General features: G+C 45.6%; 1 protein-coding gene across 1 annotated transcript in view; it reads right to left on the bottom strand.

The window, feature by feature from the left end:
• Window positions 1–490: 490 nt before the first annotated feature.
• The window catches only part of LOC101837460 (complement C5), an 87860-nt gene continuing 64535 nt past the window's right edge, over window positions 491–23815 (bottom strand). The window contains exons 29-41 of the mRNA XM_040735652.1: window positions 20295–20500; window positions 18241–18393; window positions 14873–14935; window positions 13379–13460; window positions 12844–12901; window positions 9237–9339; window positions 8823–8897; window positions 8609–8714; window positions 8074–8157; window positions 7083–7172; window positions 5387–5470; window positions 2522–2660; window positions 491–837 (exon numbers count right to left, since the gene is read on the bottom strand). Coding sequence (XP_040591586.1) covers window positions 699–837; window positions 2522–2660; window positions 5387–5470; window positions 7083–7172; window positions 8074–8157; window positions 8609–8714; window positions 8823–8897; window positions 9237–9339; window positions 12844–12901; window positions 13379–13460; window positions 14873–14935; window positions 18241–18393; window positions 20295–20500 — 1382 coding nt within the window. The 3' untranslated portion in view covers window positions 491–698. The remainder of the gene's footprint in view (window positions 838–2521; window positions 2661–5386; window positions 5471–7082; window positions 7173–8073; window positions 8158–8608; window positions 8715–8822; window positions 8898–9236; window positions 9340–12843; window positions 12902–13378; window positions 13461–14872; window positions 14936–18240; window positions 18394–20294; window positions 20501–23815) is intronic.

Genomic DNA, 23815 nt, shown 5'->3' with positions numbered 1-23815 from the left:
GCAATTTAACCTCTTGTATAAAGCACAAACTTAGGATCCAAAAGAGACTAGGTTTTTCCTTTCCCTGGGCTTTTGCACTGGGGTCTGTCTTCTGGTAGAGCAATTACTGGCAAGAGTGAGTTGCTGGGGGAATGGACAGGAGCTGAGAGAGAGAGGAAGGGAGGAGAGTGGAGCCTTTTCCTGTCAGGGCACAGGGAGGGCGGGAGAGGGAGCTGGCAGAGAGCATCTCTCTGCCTTCTCAGTAGCAGGAGGCTCTGGGCTTTGGCTTCTGGGGTCCAGGTTCTCTATTGCCATGCCGCCCTCTGTCAGTGTGCCTGAAGCTGAACCAGCGTGAAGTAACAGTTTTTAATACAGTTGGGTGCAAAGGCAAGCGTTAATGGCCAGTTTCTGCCCTTGCTATTTCTTTCAAGTAAAGGCTATGTTTTTATAGGGTGCTACATTTCAGGCGACTCTTTTTCTGGCCCCAACAATCACTCCCAACTGCTCAGTGTTCAGTGTTGTTCAGTTTATTGGTGCTGATGTCCAATAACCTTGGGGGACCTGTCTTCATGTCCCCCACAAAGCTCTGTAATTGCACAAAGTCATAACTTCAACTTGTGCCTTACTAAAAAGAAAGTGCCGTGAATTTTAGGATAAGTTTCCAAGTAAGAGAGTGCCACCGTAGAGGTCCACAAGGGAAGCGACACAGATGGATTTTCTCAGGCATTTTCACAGCCGTTTAAAAAGATGTCTTCAGCAAACTCATCCAAATTAGCTAAAAATGCTTGACATGATGGACACGCACTGTCTGTGGGCCAATATTCAATCCAGGTGGAGGAATCCAGAGGGTAGATGTACCTGTCAAGGAAAAACGGAAACAGTGTTGGTGATGGTGGCCACAGACAGAGGAAAGCTCTTCCTTGGGAAGAGATCAGATGTGGGCAAGTGTGTGTGTGTGTGTGTGTGTGTGTGAGTATGGTGTGTGTGTGTGTGTAGTGTGTGAGTGTATATGTGGGCTGTGTGTGAGAGTAGTGTGTGTATGAGTGTGAATGTATGGTGTGTGTGTGTGTGAGTGAGTGTGGTGTGTGTGTGTGTGTGTGAGTATGGTGTGTGTGTGTGTGAGTATGGTGTGTGTGTGTGTGTGTGTATGAGTGTGTATGTGTGTGTGTGTAGTGTGTGTATGAGTGTGATATGTGGGCGTGTGTGTGAGTGAGTGTAGTGTGTGTGTGAGTGAGTGTGAATGTGTGTGTGTGATGTGTGTGTGTGAGTGAGTGTGGTGTGTGTGTGTGAGTGAGTGTGGTGTGTGTGTGTAGTGTGTAGAGTGTATGTGTGGCTGTGTGTGAGTGTGAGTGAGTGTGAATGTGTGTGTGTGTGTGTGAGTGTGGTGTGTGTGTGTAGTGTGTGTATGAGTGTATATGTGGGCTGTGTGTGAGAGTAGTGTGTGTATGAGTGTGAATGTATGGTGTGTGTGTGTGAGTGAGTGTGGTGTGTGTGTGTGTAGTGTGTGTATGAGTGTATATGTGGGCTGTGTGTGAGAGTAGTGTGTATGAGTGTGAATGTGTGGTGTGTGTGTGTGAGTGAGTGTGGTGTGTGTGTGTGTGTGTGTGTGTGTGTGTGTGGTGTGATGTGTGTGAGTGAGTGTGGTGTGTGTGTGTGAGTGAGTGTGGTGTATGTGTGAATGTGGTGTGTGCTTGCACGCAGGTATATGTAGAAGCCAGAGTTCAGCCTTGGGTGCTGTTCCTTGGACACTGTCTACATTTGTCTTTTTTAAGACAAAGCCTCTTACTGGCCTAGAACTTGCCAAGTAGGTGCGCTGGTCTGTCCTGCAAGTCCCAGGGACTCATCTGTCTCCATTTCTCCAGCAGTGAGATTACAAGTGTGCACCTCCATGCCTGGCTTTTGTTTATTTATTTATTATTATTTTATGTGTGTGGGTGTTTTGTCTGACTGAAGGTTTGTGCACTACATGTGGTCCTGGTACCTGCAGAGCCCAAAGAAAAGCATTAGTTCCCCTGCAATTACAGTTACAGATGGTTGAAAGCCACCACGTGTGTGCAGGGAATTGAACCTGGGGCCTCTGGGAGAGCAGCCAGTGCTCTCAATCACTGAGCCATCTCTCCAGTCCTGAATGCCTGTTTTGTTTGTTTGTTGTAATGTAGGTTCTGGCTGTTGAACTGGGTTCCTCATGCTTGCATAGCAAGCACTTTCCTGACAAAGTTGTCGTCTCCGCCTTCAAGCCCAGCTCTGGCCAGGTAATAAGGTGTGCACTTAAGCATTCTTCTCTCTACCGTTAGGACTCTTTGCACACCGAGGGAGCAGGCAGGTGACCAGAGGATGTGGACACGCTGTCTCAGTCCCTCGTCAGGTTGAGTCACTTGGATGGCTCAGCTCTTGGTCGAGGCTTCAGGCACTGTGGAATTCTAGACACTCATCAATGCATTATTGGTTGAACTTAAGGCACAAATGGAATGTGAGCGTAGCCAAGAGAAAGTGACACCCAGCTTGGAGAAGGGACCAGGGGCTATGGATGCTGGTGGCTTACTTGAAACTGAAATTGTGTTTGATCTGCAGAGCCTCTTTGCCCATGATTAAGTACTGCTTGCCTTTCACCAGACCAGCGTTGGCACAGCTCATCTTTCTAATTAAGGTGATTTCAGAGTCCTTCTCAGCAGCAGCATCACCTGAGAGACACACAGGAGCGTTAGCATAGCCACACTCTAACGTCACGGTCATAAACTCTCTTGAGCTGCCCAGTTCCTGGAGGCCAAGAGAGGTGAACAGTGAATACTGTTGGGACTCTGGGGTCAGGCTGTCTGGGTTAAACCCCACCAGTGCCACTTCCTGCTGTGTGGCTCTGGCCACTGATTTGTGCTTCCTGTAGTAAGAGCTCAGTCCCCTCATTTGAACGACAAGCATGACAATATTACTGTAGAACTAAATGGCTAACATCTGAAAAGTGCTGAGGGCAAAGTAAGATTGAGTGTTGTTACTTCTCAGATCCAGGGCTACTGTTCAATGATTGTGCAGTATTTATCTCCATGTGTTATACACAGAGTTAGGGATGGATTGGGTAGCTGGCAATGGCCAGCTTTCTAGAAAAGCACGTGATGTGAAGGGATGGCAGATTTTACGGAAGATAACTTGGAGACTCCTAAAGGACTTAGAAGTAGCCAGGACATGTTGCTTCTACCCCAGAACGCAGTCTTCCCTGTTGAGTTTCACATATGTTTAAGCCCACCTTCCCTTCTCACAGTATCAGCTAAGCCCTGCTTGTCTACCTTTGTTGTCATAGTAACAGAGATAGACTCAGGGTCTTCTACCTAGCCCCTCCCTCACTTTATGCCTTAACCTATCTAATCTCTCCCCCTCCCCTTCCTCCCTTTCACTCCCTCCCTCCCCCACTCTGTCTCTGTGGTATATATGTATGCGCTTATGAAGGTAAGAGGTTGACTTTGGATGGTTTCCTGTATCACTTTCATCTTAGTTTTGGAGACAAGGTCTCTTAACCTAGGGGCCGCCATTTGACTAGACTTGATGGCCAGGATCCATTTGCTTACACACCCAGCTCCTACACTGGGCTTAGACACCCAGCTCTTTCATACCCAGTTCCAGCACTGGGCTTACAGATGTGCAGCATTGCATCCGGCTGTTTACACGGGTGCTGGGCATCTGAACTCAGGCCCTCATGCCTGAGCAGCGCAGACACCTGAATTTCTGCCCCAGTGATTTGTCCCACATGTCTCGGTTCTCAGACACACTAGGAACTCCAGGGATTGCATCTGATTCACTGTTGTAGTATTAAGGGCCACTATTTAGCTATCAAACTGCGACATGGTCTCCCAAACAGTTAAAGCCTGAGGAAGTCTTGAACCTGTCAGTGAAGTGAATATGACTGCTGCACACATAACTTTTCTGGTAACATTGATTCTAACATACACGCACTGGTTCAGACTAGTATTTTTAGACTGTCCAGGGATACAAGTCCCTGTTGCAGCAATGCCTGAGCCACATCCCAGCACCCTGTAGCCAGCCGCTGGTAGAGAAAGCTGTGTGGCTACACTGGCTCTTAACATTTTACAAGTTTTTGTTGGGGAAGTTTCAAGTGAGTTCAGATGAGCGAGAACAGTTAACTTCAGCAATCACAACCGCTTTCGTTTGTCCCCATATTCTCACCGGCTCCTAGCGTCCTTGAATATACAGAAACACCAATTTGTCAATATACCTTGATTCTAAATGAGCTCTGTGTAAGAAGGAAGCATGTGGGCTTCTGGTAGTTATGTGAAATCAAAATTTCTAATAAGCATTAAAGTGAACATCCAAGACGAGGAGATAAAGTACCAACAACTTGCTTAGCCTTTCAAGTTTACTAGAATTAATAATCCATAGAACAAAGAAGAGACGACACTGACAAAGGGCTGTGACTTAGGGACCACCCGATACTGTGTGAAATCAGAGCCAACTGCATGTCTGTGGATACCAAGCGAGCACTGGTGTCAAACAAACCAACAATTTGTATTGCTCAGGGGAAAAAGGCCTTTATCCTCTTAGTGAAAGATAAATGGCAGCCAGAGGAGGGGGCACATGTCTTCGAGCCCAGCATGTGGGTGGCTGATACAGAGGGTTGTGAGTTCAAGGCCAGTCTGAGCTACACGGTAAGACCATATCATTTTAAAACGTAAAGAAAAGATGTGGTTAATTATTGCTTCTGATGCGAAGATCAGACAAAAGCGGTGCTTAAAATTTGGAGAGTGGAAAGATCACACCATTTCATCAGAATGACAATCACAGCGAAAAAAAGAGGGGGCAGTGATCCTCAATGATACAAAAATGAGACAGCAGACAGCAGAAACCAGGAAAGATTATTAAAAAAAATTAACTTGATCTAGAGCACGCTAGTCAAGAGTCAAGGATCTTCTGACATCGTGACAGATACACATCAATAAAATCATATTACAGTGTAGACTTAGAGTCCTACTTATTCAGAATGTGTATCTACTCAATTGAGAAATCTGCTGTTTGGAGATATAAACAAGGCTATAAACTCAAGTTACATAATAAATGATTATTTCATTTTAAATGTGTTTTAAGGGCTAGCAAGATGACTCAGCAGGGAAAGGTACTTGGCTCCAAGGCTCAAGGTAGAAGGAGAGAACCAACTCCCAACTCCTGCAAGTTGTCCTCTGACTCCCGTGTATGCCACAGATGCACAAAAGTGTAAATGTGATAAAATGTGTGTTTCAGATAACTTGGATGCATGCTGACACAGGAAACAGTCACTGAAATCTGTGACAAGGGACAAACTTCGTGAAGGTGAGGCCCCATGACTGTTTCCCAGTCTTCTCCGTGTCTGATACAGTGCCTGGCTGGTAAGGCACACTAAATGCCGCGGGGGAGGAGGAGGCCTCACCTGCTCTGTAAACATCCAGAAGAGTCGCAGTGTATTTCACAAAAACGTTTTCTTCAGTGGTGGATGTGATCCTAACCTTGTAAGCTGGTAAAGACAGAACAGGACAGAATGAAGCAGTTCCGACAGACACCACCAAAGCCACCCCCGTAGGAGCCAGAGCTTGTCATCAGATGGGGAACGTGGGTGGCAGTTATCAGGACACCCTAGGTTGGATCTCATTTATTCCGTGGATCTTCCCAAATCCTCAGCCAAATTGTTAGATTAAAAAAAAAAAAAAAACGAAGATGAACTCAAAGGAAGGAAATACATGACGTTCATTCTGATGCCAGGAAATCTGCCGAGAAGATTCTGTGGACAGAGGAAGTAACAGCAGGACCGGGCCCACTCCGTTCCCATCGCTAGGTCCCTCATGGCCCTGGGCAAACATTTAAGCTCCTCGAGCCTCAATTTCTTCACTGGTAGATAGTGCCAGGGGTTTGATGCTCTAGAGTAGTGGTCTTCAGCCTTCTTAACGCGGTGACCCTCTAATACAGATTTCCTAACTGTAATCTTGCTACTGTTATGAATTTTAATGTAAATATCTGCTAATCAACCCCAAGGGATCATGAACCACAGGTTGAGAACTGCTTGCTGCTTTTAAGGGTCCTTATGGAACCCATGTTTTGGTCTGAGTGTGAATGTCCTCTGTAAGATCATGTGTTTGAGGCTGGAGAGATGGCTCAGAGGTTAAGAGCACTGGCTGCCCTTCCAGAGGACCTGAGTTCAATTCCCAGCAACCACATGGTGGCTCACAACCATCTATAATGAGATCTGGTGCCCTCTTCTGGCCTGTAGGCAAACATGTAGTAGAACACTGGATACATAATAAATAAAATCTTAAAAAAAAAAAGAAGTAAAGCCCCCCTGGAGGAAGTGGGTCACTGGGGGTGGGCCCTACAGCTTTATAGACAAGGCTTACTTCCTGTCCCCTTTCTACTTCCAGAGTGCAGATGCAAGGTGCCTTCCCTGCCTGCAGTCATGCCTTCCCACCATGGTGGGTTTTATTCTGCTGGGGCAAGGAGCCAAAAGGAAGCCTTTCTCCCTTAGGATGCTTTTGTTGAGGTATTTTGTCACAGTAATGGAAAAGGAACTCAGATGTCCAGTGAAAAACCACCAGCAAAGCATACAAAAAAGCCAAACCAGCTGTGTGTGTGTGTGTGTGTGTGTGTGTGTGTGTGTGTGTGTGTGTTGATGAACACGATTGCAGGTGCTCACAGAGGCCAGAGAATTTGAATCTCTGTAGCTGGAGTTACAGGAGGTTATGAGCCGCCCAACAAAAGTGCTGGGGACCAAACTCAGAGTCTATGGAAGAGCACCACACACGCCTAATCAAGACATTCCTTAAGCCCCAAATTCTGTGTTTTTTTTCCAAAAGTTTTCTTGGAATAAGTGTAATAGATGTATTCAGAAGGGCCTGGCAAGGGAGTGTTTCGCTGGACGCCCGTCTCTCCAATTATTGTCAGTGAGAAATCATACTTCTTTGTTGAGTAACATGCAACTTTGCACCCTAATGCTGAAAAATTGATGACATTTTCCTTCAAGGGACCCCCAAAATGTCATATCCACACCATGCCACTAAGGTGCAGTGTTCCATCTTTCTCACTGATCACCCACTGACGAAATTTCATGGTCAACCCTGTTGAAGGTCTGCACCTACCATAGGCAATCTCCGGTTTGCACGCCGCTTCTTTCCTGGTGTTTGCAGGGATGGACAGGTCCAGCTCCACCTGCAGCTGCCCACAGTCAGCTAGATTGTGTGGAGAGTGGGCGAGAGTTAGCTGAGTGTCCCGAAGCGGGCACTCACTATGCGCTTGGACAGTCTCCAGTGAGCCCTGAGACAGTCTGGGATGATCTATTTATTTATTTTTTAACAAATGCCAGATTCCTAAGACCTGTCCATTTTCTTCTCTTCCATGAAGTGAAACATTACATAAGGCAAAAGCTAAACCAGCAGTCAAAGTCTTTAACACAGACTTATTTGTTCCATGGTTACTTAGCCTGCTCCTCAGAAATGCACACCCTTGCTGCGAAGGTAGCGAGTGGGGAGTAACTTTCATTTTAGGAGTCTAACGAAGCAGACAATGATGATTTGATTTTAGCTATAAGTTGGTACAGTAAGGACCTAAGAAGTAGAAAAACAAAAAAATAACCCAAACAACAAAGCAGACAGAAACAAGCAAACTCTCATAGGTAGGCGAGCAATCAAAACCAACTTGGACTCACAGAGAAATGATGGTGATTTCTGAGGATCAGGTGAGTTGCCAAAAAGGCTTCCTTTGATTTCAAAGAGACAGTTAAACTTGGAGAAGTGACAGAAAATTCCATTAACTAGAGTGAAAAGAGAGAGGAAGGCCTGGCTGCCTAGCCCTGCATCTCTGTTCTCTTTGATTATGGCCCTTTGCTAAAAAGTGAAAGTAAAAAAGAAACTCTTATGGCCCTCAGGAAACCCAACAGCTGTCTCGATGGAGTTTCTGCTCTTGTATAAGGGTCCCCACCAGGGTGTTTGGGAGCTGTCAGGAAGCTGTCAGGCAGTCATTACTTTTCAGTCAGCTAAGATTACATATCTACTTCTGAGAGCCTGTGGTTTGGCCAAACAGCTTCCCGAGATTCCCTTCAGACAGGGACAGGCAGACTAAACAGGTGATTACCTTCTACACATTTGCATGTTGCTCCTTCACAAACTCTCTGAAGCCTGGTGTCAGAGGTGCTGTAGAACATGGTGCACTGCTTGTCTGTGGGATGGAGACATGGTCACAAGAGTGGCTGGGCTGACACACACACAGTTAGCCACTGAGTCTCTTACAAGGGGCCGCAGAGACTGTCTATGTCAACCTTTTAATTTACCCTCCTTGAGCTCCAGGCTCAAGGAGGTTAAATTATGAATTGGCTGTCCTGAAAGGGCCCCTGTTCCCAAAGAACCTTGTTATTTTGCTCTGTGCTTGGGATTTTATTGTTCAATAGTCATTTCTTAGTAGCGTAGTTCAGTTATTTTAAAAAGGGAGAAGCTGAACAATGACACACGAATCCATTGCTTGATTATGAAGTTTGAATGCAGTATCTAAAGGTGAGTGCTCAGGGTGGACTTTCTGAAGTAGGCTCCAGGAAAGGCAGCTTGTAAAATTTTGATTTCTAAGTTACACGAACACAGTAGAGACTGGAGCAGAGCAGAGCAGAGCTGGTTACCTGGTCTATGATATTCATACACCGTGAAGGTAGCAGGATTCAGAAACCCAACTTGGAAAAGTTCAAATATCCGGAAGTGGACACAAAGGAAATCTCTGGAGGGGATCTGTTTGGCAAATTGAAGGTTGTGAGGAAGTTGTGGGCAGAGGTATACACGATGGCTCAGCCTGTAAAGATGTGAGGGTGGGTGGGGGAGCCAGGAGGTTGAGCTTACCGAATTCAGTTGCAGGATAACATGGCCATCTTTGATCTGGTAATCAGTTAGGAGTTGATCCACTCCTTCCACAAGCTAAGGAAGAGAGAGACACAGAGAGCGCGCTTGAATTTACTTTCCCTTCTTTGGGTTTACGTTTCCCGGTTGGCTATGCCCCACCACTTGGAGCTGAAGCATGAGCCTGCTTTCTGGAATCCCTGAATACACTGTTGCATGTTGCATGCACTCCTGTGTTTGGGTTAGGCGACACTCCTGCTTCATTTTCATAAGTCAATCATAGACTGTTTGTTTTGAAAGAGTATTTTGGGTGATTGTATGAGAGTGAGGTATTAAAGTAAAAGAATGTAAATTTGCCCATAAAATAATGTAGGAGAGAAACCCCAGCATTCACAGCATCTCAAAGAAAACACTTGCAGCACGTAAATCTTCTTGGTTTGCTCCGATTCCGGTTGGCAGAGAGATATCCATCACTGCGTGGGAGGACCCGGATGCTGACTCTTCCCTGCTGGGCTTGTAGCTAAAACAAATTAGAGATTGAGAAATGGATTAAATAAATTATAAGATTCTCAGAGAAAGAGCCCCATTCCTCAGGACACACACACACACACACACACACACACACACACACACACACACACACACGCCTAACAATGCAGCCCTTGGGTCTCCTGAGACTATGAGAGCTTTATAGGCTAGGCTGGCTTCAAACTCACTAGTTCTGCCTGCCTCTTCCTCCCCAAGTGTGTAGGTTAAAGGTGTGCCACTATGCCTGTTGTCAGCATTTAACTTTTTGTTTGTTTGTTTTTTTGAGACAGGGTTTCTTTGAGGCTTTGGAGGCTGTCCTGGAACTAGTTCTCGTAGACCAGGTTGGTCTCGAACTCACAGATATCTGCCTGCCTCTGCCTCCCTAGTGCTGGGATTAAAGGCGTGCACCAACCTTTTACTTTTAAGTTTGGTTCTATGTATTACGGTATATGGGTCAGAACGTGTGGGTGTTAGAATTGCGAGGGTCTCTGGGCTCTCTATTCTAACGCCTCCTTGGCCAGCAATGCCAGCACACCACTGTTCTGGTGCATAGAGATGATCACCCACAGGAACAGATGGGGTGAGGGCTGGAGGGTGAATCCAGGCTTCCAAGACTCTGTTGTCTAGGAATTTTGCTACTTTGAAGTTAAGGAAAAGCAAAGTGGGTAAAATAGAATCTCTCTCTCTCTCTCTCTCTCTCTCTGGAGCGGTTCCAGGAAATCCCGGTCTTGTCCCAGAGTTACTGAGCAATTTCCACAAATCATTTTCTTGTTTGTGAAAGTCACTGTGGGGAGGATAGCCAGGTGTTTTAAACCATCTTTATGGTTTTGGGAGGGGGAGGCTTAGTGCTACCAGTGCACAGTTAGAGGACTGAGGAGAAGGGCCGGTGGGGGGGGGGCGAAGGAGCTAGCGGTGCAGGGTGACCCCTGGCTCCAGCCACACCTCAAGATTCAAAGCACACTGGAGCGGAGAGGTGGGGTGGGGGTGGGGAGGTGGGGGAGTGAGGGCAGGGGTCGTTCTCAACTGATTTCACCCAAAGGAGTGGGACTTAGGGAAACAGATGGCATGGGGAGCTTGAGAGGTATCTGGGTACATCTTTTCCTCAGTCACCCAGCACTCAAACCAGCTCTTATGAGGAATTAAAAAAATACTCATTTATCACAATAATTAAAGGCACTAAAATAATCCCCAACTCATAAAAATGTAACTCCATCCACCCCAAAGGAGCCATTTAGAAGGGCACACTGGGTGCCTTTGACCCGAGCCTTGACATCTGAGCATGTCCTTAATTGGATGGGGAGAAGCAGAGATTTCTGGCTCACAGATGCAAATACTAGTCTGCAGGATGCAAAAGGGCCTCCCGGGTGAAGAGTGTCTATGAAAAGGTCCGTGGAGCTTGATAACTGGTTGCCATGGGGACTGTTTCAATCATGGAACAGAAATTCTTCCTTTAAGAAGACCTTTGCCTGCTGCCAAAGCCAGCAATCTTCCCCAAAGGCATTTTGTTGTAGAAATGAAATCCTTCCCCACCCCTTCCCCCTTTCCTGTGATTTTACCAGGAGGCTGTTAAAAAAAAACAACAAAAACTAATTACACAAAAGAGGCCTCTGACTGTACAATGTGTTAGCAATTTTTTAATCAGGAGGGAATATTTGAAGGCAAAGATTTTCTTAAATGAATAAGGACTGCTTAGTTACTTTGGAATCCACCCAACCTAACTTTATTGTCACGGTTCCAAAAGCAACTTCCACCTGCCTGTTTAGAACACTCTGTCTCTAATTTGTTAAAAAAAAAGAAAATAAAAAAAAGAAAAGAAAAAATCAAACGAAACAAGTAAAGAACCAAAGCAAGACCAAAACGACACCCAAAAGATCCGCTGTCTGGCACCACAGCCCCAGCTGCTCTTTGGTGTCTTGACAACTGGGTTAGACACGCCCTCCAAGAAGTCCAAAGACTTAGAAAGCATCCTTTTGTGTACAGCAGGGTTGGGGACAACCAGAACTGGCAGAGACTCAGAGGTGGGACGGTCCCATATGCTTCCCAGGACAGGAGCAGGGAATGGACGGATATGCTCTGCCCAGGACCATTTGACTGTGTGGGGGGACCCCTCACGGCAGAGCTCTTCTCCAGCCAGCTCCAGAAGGCGAGACCTCGTCAGCCCTGTGCACTGATTCCAGTCCTCCTCTGTGTTTGCTCAGCCCGCTGTGACAAGTGTTACAGGTGTCAAAGATGGCTGTGGAATGGCCTTCTCACGTCCCCAGCTAAGGGGACGTGAGAGGAGGAATGGCAGCCAGCTCCCAGAAAGCTGCTGGGGAGAAGGTGACCTCAGCGAAAAGTCATCGGGATGAGGAAGGGTTGGGAAGAAGCAGAGGGTGGAATCCGCCAAGGGTGGAGGGAAAGATGCTGGAAGGAAGAAAGGAAAGAAGGAAGCTAGGGGGGAGGGGAGGGCGGGAGGGAGTGAGGAGAGACAGGATTAAGGAGGGGAGGAAACACAGGCAGTGAAGCATGCTGGTGAGAAAACCCAGACAAGTGAGAGGCTGGGGTCGTAGACAGGTGAAGAAACAGCTGGGAAGGTGGCAGCGGGCGGCACCCGATTCTCAGGATTGATGGTCTCAGAGCATACAGATCGAAAGAGGTAGTTTAGGTGCTGTATGGGTGCAGGGCGGAAGTCAGGGAGTTGAGGCCTTGCTGGTTTCTTTACCTCCTTTATTTTTGAAACCAGGGAATTCCTATGTCCCCAAAGTCCATTCAGTTAGAATCTAGTATACATTTTGGACCTATTTTTTTGGTCCACACTGGGTACCTTAGTATCATGTGTGATTACATGTATGCATAACCCATGAAATGTGATTTGGGCTTTGCCTGATATAGACAATATTGAGAATTATGAGGACAGAACATGGCAGGTGGCCCTGAGAGGTGATGGAAATTTGAAGGAGTTTGTCCTTGGTCTGGCTTTGCTACCAATGGTTCATTCTGTGCTCACTAAACCCAGAAGTGTGTGTGTTTCAAAATCCATGCACATTTTACACACATACACCAGGAAGGAGGCCGTGGTGAGCGGTGCACACTTTACACACACACTAGGAAGGAGGCCGTGGTGAGCAGTGCACACTTTGTAGGCTATGGTGAGTAGACTCACAGTCTTCAAAGATGCTCACGTCCACTCGGGGTATTGGTGGCACCTGCCTTTAGTCCCAGCACTGGGGAGGCAGAGACAGGTGGATCTCTGAGTTTGAGGTCAGCCTGGTCCACAGAAGTGAGTTCCAGGACAGCTAGGACTGTTACACAGAAAAACCCTGTCTTGAAAAACCAAAAAAACCCAAACCAGCCAACCAACCAAACATACAACCAAACAAACAAAATAAAAACTAGAACAAAGGAATGGATGAGCAAATGAACAGCCAAGCACCCTTGGGAGTGTTAGAAGGAGGTGGAGTACTGCAGCACAGCGAGGCCTCGGAAGCCTCCCCTCCCCACTGTGAAATGCTCTCACCTGGCACACGCTACTATGTACTTGTGTCCGGGATCACTGCGGCTGGGGTAGTTGGAGGCTGGCACATGGACAAACACATGAATTACAAAGTAGAAAGTAGACCGTTTTTACTTGCTTTGGAGCATGCTTGGGCAGAATCCTTAATGAGAAAGTCTCTAAACACACTTAGAAATGATTTGTGATCTGGAAGTTGGTGCTTGTGGAGATTTTAAAGCTACTGGCACCAAAAGCAGTAGAAATCCAAAGGAATATCCCACTTTGAGCCTTATGGCCTGTTGCCTTCTTTAAAAACATCAGTAGTGAAGCACAAACACCATAGCTCAGCTGCTATGTCACTTAATATTGGTTTGCAACAGTTACTAAAATTACATATAGTGTAATAAATGGTAGTCATGGTTACTTGGAAGCCAACCTACTTAATAACTAGATTAAGAATTTTTTTCTTCTCACAGGCACAGGTTTCCTAATTAGCGAAGTTCTCTAGCTGACATTTTCAAAGAGTAGCTAAAATATAGAGCACAGCAGGCCATCTTACGGTCAATGTCTTGAGTATCGATTTTCAGGTAAAAGCTGCAGAATTCCTCGGAGATGCTGGTTTTGTGAACCACGGTTTTTACCTACGTTGGGGTATACAGACAAGAAGACTGTATGTGACATGGGAAATGAAAGGGCGTCACTCTAGCTAGGAGAGAGGAGACTGGCTTTTGGAACCCAGCACAGAAGGCACATGTGCATGAATCAGTAACTCTGCAGCTCAAGAAAACACGAAATGATGACTTTGGGTCAAGCACAGTGTTCATCTGAATCTCACGTAGTCAGAGGGGAAGAACGGCTCCCCAGGCACCTGCTCCTTAGCCTGCACAGTTTAACGGCTTACCTTAGTCTTAACTAGCCTAAGAAGAGTTCATTTCTCCCAACCCCACACGCTGTCAAGGCAAACAAGTCACTGTAAATGTGTTTGGATGAGTGTTTGCCAGGAGTAGATACCCTGACAGCAACCAGGGCTTCTGGAAAAATAATCAGCCCATTTTCCTCCATGCCATCGTGTAAACAGTCCTTGAAACAATAAAAGTGCTAAAGGTGAAAACATCATCAAAAGCATCGATAGAACATTAATTTCTGCTCAGAAACTGCAGACTACGTGGACATACACAAAGATATGTAAATGAGGGATGTTATGAACCAGGCAGCACACACATCATGAGTCTGGTGAATATACATGCAACCATAAAATTTATAAATATGTAACAATAGGGATATTATCTGAGAAAAAATTTCATTAGGCAACTTTTCCATTATGCAAACATAGGGTATATTTATATAAACTATGATAGCTATGACACCATTAGCTATTGCAGTCTTATGAGACTATAATATACGTAACCAATTATTGGCAGAAATATCACAATGCAGTTGCATGCCTATATGCAATATGTACAAAATTTCCACAAACACACAGAGAATATGCATACAAGCACCACCAGTTACTATCCAAAATAAACTGTGACAAAAGTCAAGACAGCAAAAAGAATTAGATAAATTAACCCTACTTTAGTCATGGTAATCTGATGGGGGATGTTCTTTTGCATATATGCTTCTCTTATTGGTTGATGAATAAAACACTGATTGGCCAGTAGCCAGGCAGGAAGTACAGGCGGGGCTACCAGACAAGGAGGATGCTGGGTAGAGGAAAGAGAGAAGTTGCCAGGGGAGACACCATTTAGCTGTTGGGAACATAGGATGCTAGAAATCCTCTGGTAAGATATAACCACGTAGAAACACATAGACTAGTAGTTATGGGTTAATAATTAAGAGAGAGCTAGTCAGTAAGAAGCCTAAGCCATTGGCCAACAGTTTGTAATTAATAGAAGCCTCTGTGTTCACTTGGTGCTAAATGGCTGTGGGACCAGGCGGGAAAGAAACTCTGTCCACAGTGATCCAAGTCATATTTATGTGGCTTTCCATCAAAGTGTTTTTTTTTAATGTTACCTAGACACACAGCTTCCCTTGATACCGGTCAAATACTCACATATACTGTAGCCAAGCCGTTGCTAAATCCTGTGGTGATGATGAGGTCATCATTGACAGGTACCTGAGGGGTGGACAGAGAAACCATGCTTCCATTCATCGTTCGACAGAGGGCAGAGAGAGCAAAGAAAGGACTGGGAGGCCTGCAGCCTCTCTCTTGTGAAATTAAACGGATGACACTGAAGATCGGAACACAGCGGCACTAAAAGACCCTGGGGTCCTCCTAGCCCTCACTTCTGTGTGTAAACAGGATGTCCTTCTCCTTAGCAAGCCAACTAAAGCAACACGTTAGAGGTCATACACACACACACACACACACACACACACACGTATGTATGTATGTATATTCTATGTAAAACTAGATATTGATTAATTATACATGTATATATACATGTATATATATATACACATACATACATACATACATATATAGTCATTGTAAAAACTAGATATTTATTTCATTTTTTTCCAAGTGAACAAATTCCTTTTGGAGTTTAGTTCAGGATTTAGCTTCTCATGTGCCAATGGGAATTGTTCTCTCTCTCTCTCTCTCTCTCTCTCTCTCTCTCTCTCTCTCTCTCTCTCTCTCTCTCTCTCTCTCTCTCTCTCTCTCTCTTGAGCCAGCTGTCGGTCCCGGAACTCTATCCTGTCCCAGGTTTGCCTCAAATTCACAGAGATCCACCTGCCTCTGCCTCCTGAGTGCTGGGATTAAAGGCGTGCGCCACACTGCAGGTTAATTTCATTAGCATCAGGATGCAAGACTCTGAAGCGGCCACAAAACATTTTAATCCTCTGCTTCTTCCCCTTTTGCACTTCTCTTTCACTTCTTGATGGACCCTCTTCCCCACTTCTGGTTGGCTTGTGCTAGTTTAAACCCCAGGTATCCTACCCCTAGCACCTAGAACTGCACCCGAAGTCTCTGGCCACCCCACTTAAGCACGCTGTTCTTCTTCCCACTCTTCTGGGGGGAAAGGGAAGACATGGATTCAGCCAAGCGGCCCCCCTCTCTCAAGGCTCGCTATCACTCAATCAACCCCCCTCTCTGGAGGTTTACTATTACCCAATCAACGCCCCTCTCTCAAGGTTTGCTATCACCCAAGCAGCCCCCTTCTCTCAAGGCGCGGCGAGCTATCACCCACAGGCTTGGTAATTTGGGGTCATAATGGAAGAGATGGTTTTGATCCAGACCGAAGCCTCAGCGGCTACTTCACACTTTCAGAGTCCACTCCTCTTTGCTTAACACACTGGTGTGTGTGGGGGCTTGGCACACATTCAAGTCTGTCAGTCTTTCCTTCAAATTTTAGTAAACCCGGGGAAATAGGTCACCTCTCCTGTTGTCCCTGACAGGACACAGCAGCATCACTTAGGGAATGAGTGCTTTGAGATGCTGAATGAGGAATGAACGTCTCTAAGGTGACAAGTCTGGGAAATGCTGCGCTGTACCCCGTCTCTGTACCTCCTCCTCCTCCTCCCAGAGCCACCATGCTTGGTAGAAAACATATTATGCATTGGATTGGTCCATCAGCATGTCTATAGGGGAGTGCCTTAATTATGTTAATTTATATAGGAAGAGCTGCCTACTGTGGGCGGCACCATTCTCTGGGTGCTGGATTGTATAAAACTGGAGCAAACGAGCTGAGCATAAGCGTTCTGACACACACTGGACTGTGAACAAGAGTAGCCGCTTAATGCTCCCGCCTCCTTGAATTCCCCACAATGATGGACTGTGTCCCGGGACTGAGTTAAAAGGAACCCTTTCTCCCCTAAGCAGATTTTGTTGGGCATTTTGTCACAGCACGGGAAATGAAAATAGGACATAGCCCCATGATGCTCAGACCCACAGCTCCTCATTAGAGCATAGACCCAGAACACGTGTCTCTGGTGATTTCTAAAGGTTCCCTAGGACAAAAGACATATTTCCAACCTACGGGGCAGCACAGCCACCTTCAGAACCCTAGGGGGTGGGAAAATATGGGCACAAATGCATATGCATATATCATGTGACCAGTACAGATTGAAAAAGCCATGCCCAATGCCTTCGCCCTGTTGCCAGATCTTATTTTTTCAAAGGAAGTTGAGAATCAGATCACTAATTATTGATATAGATTTTTGTCTATGGCCATGTCTTTATTATACTATCATTATTTTGCTATGAGCCACTGGTTTGTGATTTTTGCTTAAGCTTTATTTCTCCTATCTATTTACTTTCACAAGCATGTAGACAGTGAGGATGATTTATGGTGATATATTATTTATAATTTATTAAAGCTTGCCTGAGGACTCAGAAAGCAAAGTCAGCCACAAGCCGTAGAAGCCAGGCACACACCTTTAATTCCAGCAGCCAGAAGCTAGGAGGTGGTGGTTCACACCTTAATCCTAGGACTCAGGATTAAGAGGTAGACAGATCTCTGTGAGTCCAAGGCCACCCAGATCTACACAAGACTGATCCAGTCCTAAAGAGAAACAGCTCACGCAAAGATGATCTCGGCACCTGGGATTACACGCCTTTAATCCCAGCACTGGGAGATACGTAAGACAGGAGCAAGGAGTCAGCATCCGGCATTCATTCTCCAGCCACTCTGAGAACACCTCTGCCCTGTTAGAGGTGAGAGCTCTCTGGTAGCCTGGCTGCTTTGCTTCTCTGATCTTCAGCTTGAACCCCACTATCTGTCTCTGGGTCTTTTATTTATTGTTCCTATTCCTACTTGCTTATATATTAAATGCACTACATTCACACATGATAATTAGAAAAATGTGCATTCGGCCATGTAGACTGGCAGCAATAATAACATAGAGTATACTTTGTCTAATGTATCCTTTTCTTTGGGAAATTTTCATAACCTATTAAGAGTTTTCCCTCTAAAAAATCTAGCCTTGGAAATAGACATGGTACAGTCTAGAGATCCAGAGGCCTCGGTTCAAGCTAGCTGCAGTCCGTGAGCAAGACCAAGGACAAAAGGGACCTGCAGCAGGCGTCAGACAGGTCTTGCACGTTCCTGCGACGAAGGCGCTTTGGTGTGCGCTGCTACTTACAGTGAATGTTCTTCCCTTATCTTCACCTGGCTACCCCTCTCTGGTTCTCCCAGCTTATCCCACACACGTGGTGGACTAACCTCCACCAACCTCCGTCAGCCTGGACCAGATGGCCCTCTGCACCTCCATGTAGGTGCTTCTGGGCTCTTAAGTAAATGGCAGCCCCTCCCCCGGACATGAGTTTGTTTTACTCTTGAACCAATGAGATGCAACAGGCACCTGCTTATTGTCAGCTGGTACCCGGTGCATGTTTAAATGGTAAATAAAAGCACATGTAAGTAAGGATGGGAGAAATGACTGAAATCCTCCCATCTGATTGCAAAATAGTTCATTTACCTCCACTGGTCTCCCAAGGAAATTCTGCTCTGTCATCTTATACTTGTAGAAATCACCTTTGTGTTTGTAGGAGACATTGATATCCATATTCAAATGAAGCTGTTTAGCCAGGAGTGAATATTCTGTCAGGCCCTCGATGGCATTAATTGTGTCCTATCAATAATCAGCAAGGCACAAAAGCACATTTAGTTTGTTTATACACCCTCAGATTGCAAATAGACCCACTCTTGGTTTTACAATGGGATTCCCATAAGTAGACTTGAACTTGGAATGCTCTCACTTCAGCCTCCCCAGTGCTGTGTACACCCAGCTCTACAAATTCGCACTGTCTGGAGACGAAACTCGAGCTGACTGAGTGACGTGGGGGGCGGGGGTGTTGAGGGGACCACTGTGGAGGTGTGAGGACGATCCCTCTCTCTCTAGGAAGGTCATCGTTTTCATCAGGGACAGGAAGGAAGTATGGCGTAGGTCTGGGTTCTCCACATACTCTGCACATGCACCCTCAGGCAGGTCACCCTGAAAAATGCCTCCGATACTGCAGGGTCAGGCAGGTCTCTTTCTCACACGTTAGTCTCAGTTTAAACACTCCCACGGCAAGGCCACAAGCTCTCCCTTTATGATAGTTTTAGTGTTCATTTCTTGATCTTTACAGCATTCACCCCTATTTACACCACTTTTATTTATAGTTTTTGACTGCTGCCATCCCCACTAGAACATAAGATCGTGGAGCACACAGGGACGCATGCCTTCCTTGGTGTCTGCTGTAGTTGATTATGTCTTTAGTTTGCGTATTGGAAACTTGACATCCAGTGCGGCAATGCAGGAGAAGGTAGGATTTAAAGGGAGGTGTGCAGTCATGGGCGCCTGTTGTGGAATATTATTTGAAGCCGCTGGGCTTTTATTCTCTATCTCTCTCTCTCTCTCTCTCTCTCTCTCTCTCTCTCTCTCTCTCTCTCTCTCTGTTGTTGGTTGTATAGCTGGGTGCCTGACCCCTGATGCCTTCCCCCGCCTTCTCCTTTTCTTGCTCTCCATCCTTTCTCCCCAAATTTCTCCCCCTATTTATTCTCTCTGCCTGCCAGCCCCACCTATCCTTTCTCGTGTCTACCTATTGGCCGTTCAGCTCTTTATTAGACCAATCAGGTGTTTTAGACAAGCAAAGTAATACAGCTTCAAATAATATTCCACAACAGGCACCACCCTCACACGCAGATTGATGCCATCATCCTTACGAATGAATGAATTTGCCCCTCTCTCTCCTCTCCCCTCCCTCTTTCCCTCTCTTCTTTCTTCTCTCCCCTCTTTTTCTTTCTCTTTGTCCTTCATGGGATGACACAGCAAAGATGTCCTTGCCAAATTACAGCCCCTCAATCTTGGTCTTTCCATCCTTGAGAAACATGAGCTAATAAATGCCTATTAATTATAAATTATAGAATTAGACATTTATATACATTATAAATTAATTATAATAATTATTAATAATTTTACGTGTTATGCTTTTATGTGGTTGGCAGTACTCACATCTGCACAAACATGTAATGTGTTATATACATCATAATAGCCAGAAATCTAGTAGTAGGCAATAGGAAATTTTTAGCACTACTATAATTTTATGAATCGCCATTGTATTTATAGTCTGTTATTGACCAAAGCATTGTGTGCAATACAACATAAAACATAACTTGATTGATAGATAGTTAAACCCCATGCAGGAGAGGAATCACTGGCACCTTTGCTTCCATGGCAACCACTATTTCTAAGACAGGATGTGATGTAATTGCTGGTAGCCTACCAGCCTTCCATGGTCTTTAAAGACAGTGAAAGAAGTACCAGAGGCCATAGAGTCAGGAAACACGGTGCTGATTTGGCTCCTTGAATAAACCTCTTTAGGCTCGTCTCGTCTTCTGAATAATGAAGTTAACAATAATCTCCAGGGTTCCTGCGATTCTAGACATGGTTTGTACCCCTGGCAGCTCATTCATTAGAAAGAGTCGTGGAGGCCAGATGGGTGTGGAAGGCGTGAGAAGCTAGCACAGATCAAGCGAAGAACACGCTACCTGGGTGGAGTAAAAGCCGCCTCCGTATCTCTGCTCCTCAGACAGCCACTTGATGATTGGGTTGACATAGTTCGTCTCCTTCAGGTTCAGGCTGGTGAGCAAAGCATAGGCTGTCGTTTCTACCATACCCGCCGTGCCGCTGTTAGGAACAGAGCTGTCTGCTTGCTGCAGAGTGTCTTTCCAGAAACGGTAAAAGGGTGGATCACCTGATGGCAACACACGACATTCATTAGCAGAAGTAAAAATGGAGACACCTAGCAGCTGTGTGATGGCCTTCTTACCTCTAGAAGTTCTTTTCTTTGTCAGAACTTTGTCAAGTTTCAAACATGGGACAAATGACTGAGGTGTCTATTTAACGTATTACAGTGGATCTGGCCATCAGGTCCCAGCATCCAGCCCCTACCTGTCACAGGGTATGGCTGACATGCCCTGAACTCTCCGGCCCAGGGGCTGGGCTGTCCTTCCCCCAGAGGCTCTTCCTTATATAATTCAGACATTTTGGTTACCCCTCCCCTTTTGCGCCTTTGGCCTCCTGGCTGCTGCACCTGGTTCCCCTTTCTACCTTTCCCCTCCCCCTCCCCATATGCCCCAGCTCAGTCTGGCGTGTCCACTCTGGACTGTCCCAGATGTCCCTGCCTCTGGCTATGCTCTCCCACGTATCTGCCTGCAATAAACTTTCTCCTCCTCCATACCTAGGAGCAGTCACATTCTTTCCTTTTTATTTCTTTTTTTTCCCATTCAAACTTCATCAAGGTAGCCAAGACAAAATGAGATCCCATAATACTGTGCCCTTGCCTCCATTGTAGGATGGCCACGCACGCTGGAGAGCATAGACTGGCTGACAGCAGAGCAATAGCCAGGTTCTAGTCTGTTCTCTCCTGCTAACCAGCCGGACCAACCCAGAAAGTTGATTAGTTCTGTGGCACCCAGGCCCCTCATACTGTGAGTAGGTAATATTCATGTCTATGTAGTGAAACTCACAGAGATAAACAGGAAAACATATTTATAGGCCAGTAAGCTCCATGCATAGATGAAAGATTATCATTACCCACACTGGAAGAACAAATTTGATGTGATATCATTCTCTTTTGAGGAACACCAAAACCACAACCTGGAACGTGCTAGATGATGCCCAAGTCAACAGGTGTAGGGTGTTCTAGTATCTCTTCCCAAAGAATGCACCGATATTTTCATGTATTCAATGTTTTTCATATCATAGATGCTAACTTGTATTTACTGTTGCTCTGGTAACATAAAGCAATCACTGCAAATCTTTCTTGGAGTAATTGTCTTAAATAGTAAGATCTGATTTTTTTGCAGGTTATCTAATTTTGAGGTGTCTTTTTACAATTAGTTGTTATATGATTTACAGGACCCTGAACAAAATATTTTCTTATTCCGCTCATACTCAGATTTACCATATTTAAAATGAAAGGTTTATTTGGGTTATTCAGTTCCCTCATAGATTTTTTTTTTTTTTGGTTTTTCGAGACAGGGTTTCTCTGTGGCTTTGGAGGCTGTCCTGGAACTCGCTCTGTAGACCAGGCTGGCCTCGAGATCCGCCTGCCTCTGCCTCCCGAGTGCTGGGATTAAAGGCGTGTGCCACCAACGCCCGGCCCCTCATAGATTTTTAAGTGTATGATTTTATAATGCACCTTACAATACCCAGACATTTTTGTGCTATTTCTGAATCATCGAAGAAGTGGTTTTGAGGTGTGTATTAAAGCTTGGGCATTTTTAAATGATGACAAAGTTGAAATTTTGTAGATGGTCATAAACCTCGCATAAAACTTGTTAATCGTTTAGAAAACTCAGACTGGGACAGGGCTCAGAACTGGCAGCCACGATAACCATGGCAACCTCCCATCGAGATATAAACCAGGTCACACAGTCCTTGGTTCAGTGTCTCCTGGTGGCTTGAAGTGGAAGTTAAAGCCTTGATCCAGGCAGCTCAGTGATGGAGGACATGGTCTGGAGAGTGGAGGCAGCACAGCCAATTTCAGCTTCAGCTCATCGACTCACCTGGGCTGCTGTGGTTTCAGCTGGCTTGTTCTCAGTGACACCAGTGTTGGGTGGGAAGAGAGTGGGTCATGAGCCTAGACCATGCTTTTCTGGAGGCACAGGTTAGTTGCTCCAGTTCAATCCTCTCTTCTGTCTCCCTAAAGTTCTCACTCAGTTCCCACCATCTGGGCTTCACCAGAAGCCATCATGATACTGGGGCTGTGTGCGTGGATTCCCAGAGCCATTAGTTCAAAGGGATCTCTTTCCTTTGCCCAACTCTGGTACTCCATTGTGACAAGACAGGTACTCAACCATTGCATAGCTGTATACCTGATCCTGGAGACACCAGAATGATCCCTGACTCCCCATCTGCCCTCCTCACTCGCTCACCTTCCCCCCTGCTCTCACCAAATGCTCTTCATCTCATTGCTTTGTACCACATTGGCCTCCACGCTGCTATTGGAACACCAGGAACGCTCAGGCCCTGGGCATTTGCACAGGCTGTACACTCAGGGACAAATCAACAGAAAAGACAGAGAAGGACAAATCCTAAGTGGCTGACTGTGATCATGCACTCCTGTAATCCCAGCACTCGAGACACTGAGGCACTGTTCCTTGCCTTCTCTCGAGGTTACAGTCAAATACACTCACATGCTGCACAATGATATTTCCGCTAATGGCAGACTGCATATGTGATATCATTTTTCCCATTATCTACATGGCTGCGGTACTTAGGTTTGTGTAAGTACTCTGTGATGCTCGTGCAGCGTAGAAACGTTTCTCTGAACGCACTGAGTGTGTGGTATTCAGCTGTACCGTGTTCTTGTGAGGCTTAAGCCCAACTGCACCACCCAACTCCTTGTTGTATCTTTTCTTTGCGTTGTGGGGTATTTGTACACTGTGAGGATGTGTTGTTGTGATGGTGTAACAGCCAACAGACAGGTAGGACAGACAGGCAGGACTTCCGGGCAGAGAGAGAACACTGGGAAGAAGAGAGGCAGAGTCGCCAGCCAGATGGAGAGGAAGCAGGATGGGAAGTACAGAGTAAAGGTAACCATGCCACGTAAAAGAACGTAGATTAAAAGATCTGGGTTAATTCAAGTTATAAGAACTAGTAGGAACAAGCCTAAGGTAAGGGCAAGCTTTCATAATTAGTAATAAGTCTCCATGTTATTATTACTATTATTTGTTATTATTATTTTTGTGAGCTGGTGGCCCAAGGAAAACTCCAGCTACACCCTGTTTGATTTTTCTTCATTTCTGTTGTCGTAGCATATATATAAAATTTTACTTATTTCTCATGCGTGCTTTTTCCCAACTAGAATTTAAGTATCATAAGAACATGGATTTTAAAAAAAAGAAGTATGTTATTTCTTTGTGTGTGTGTGTGTGTGAGTGGGTGTGAATGTGTCATGGCATGCTTGTATCTCAGTGATTATACTCAGGTTGTCAGGCTGAGCAGCAACCCTCCAGCTGGCACTGGGTGTTTTGTTTATCTTTTTTTTTGAGATGGGTAGCCC

The sequence above is a fragment of the Mesocricetus auratus genome, unplaced genomic scaffold, assembly GCF_017639785.1.
Source record: "Mesocricetus auratus isolate SY011 unplaced genomic scaffold, BCM_Maur_2.0 Super-Scaffold_100047, whole genome shotgun sequence".
NCBI classification, from domain to species: Eukaryota; Metazoa; Chordata; class Mammalia; order Rodentia; family Cricetidae; genus Mesocricetus; species Mesocricetus auratus.
Note: the sequence above shows the minus strand (reverse complement) of the source record. Positions and strands in the feature narration are given on the sequence as shown.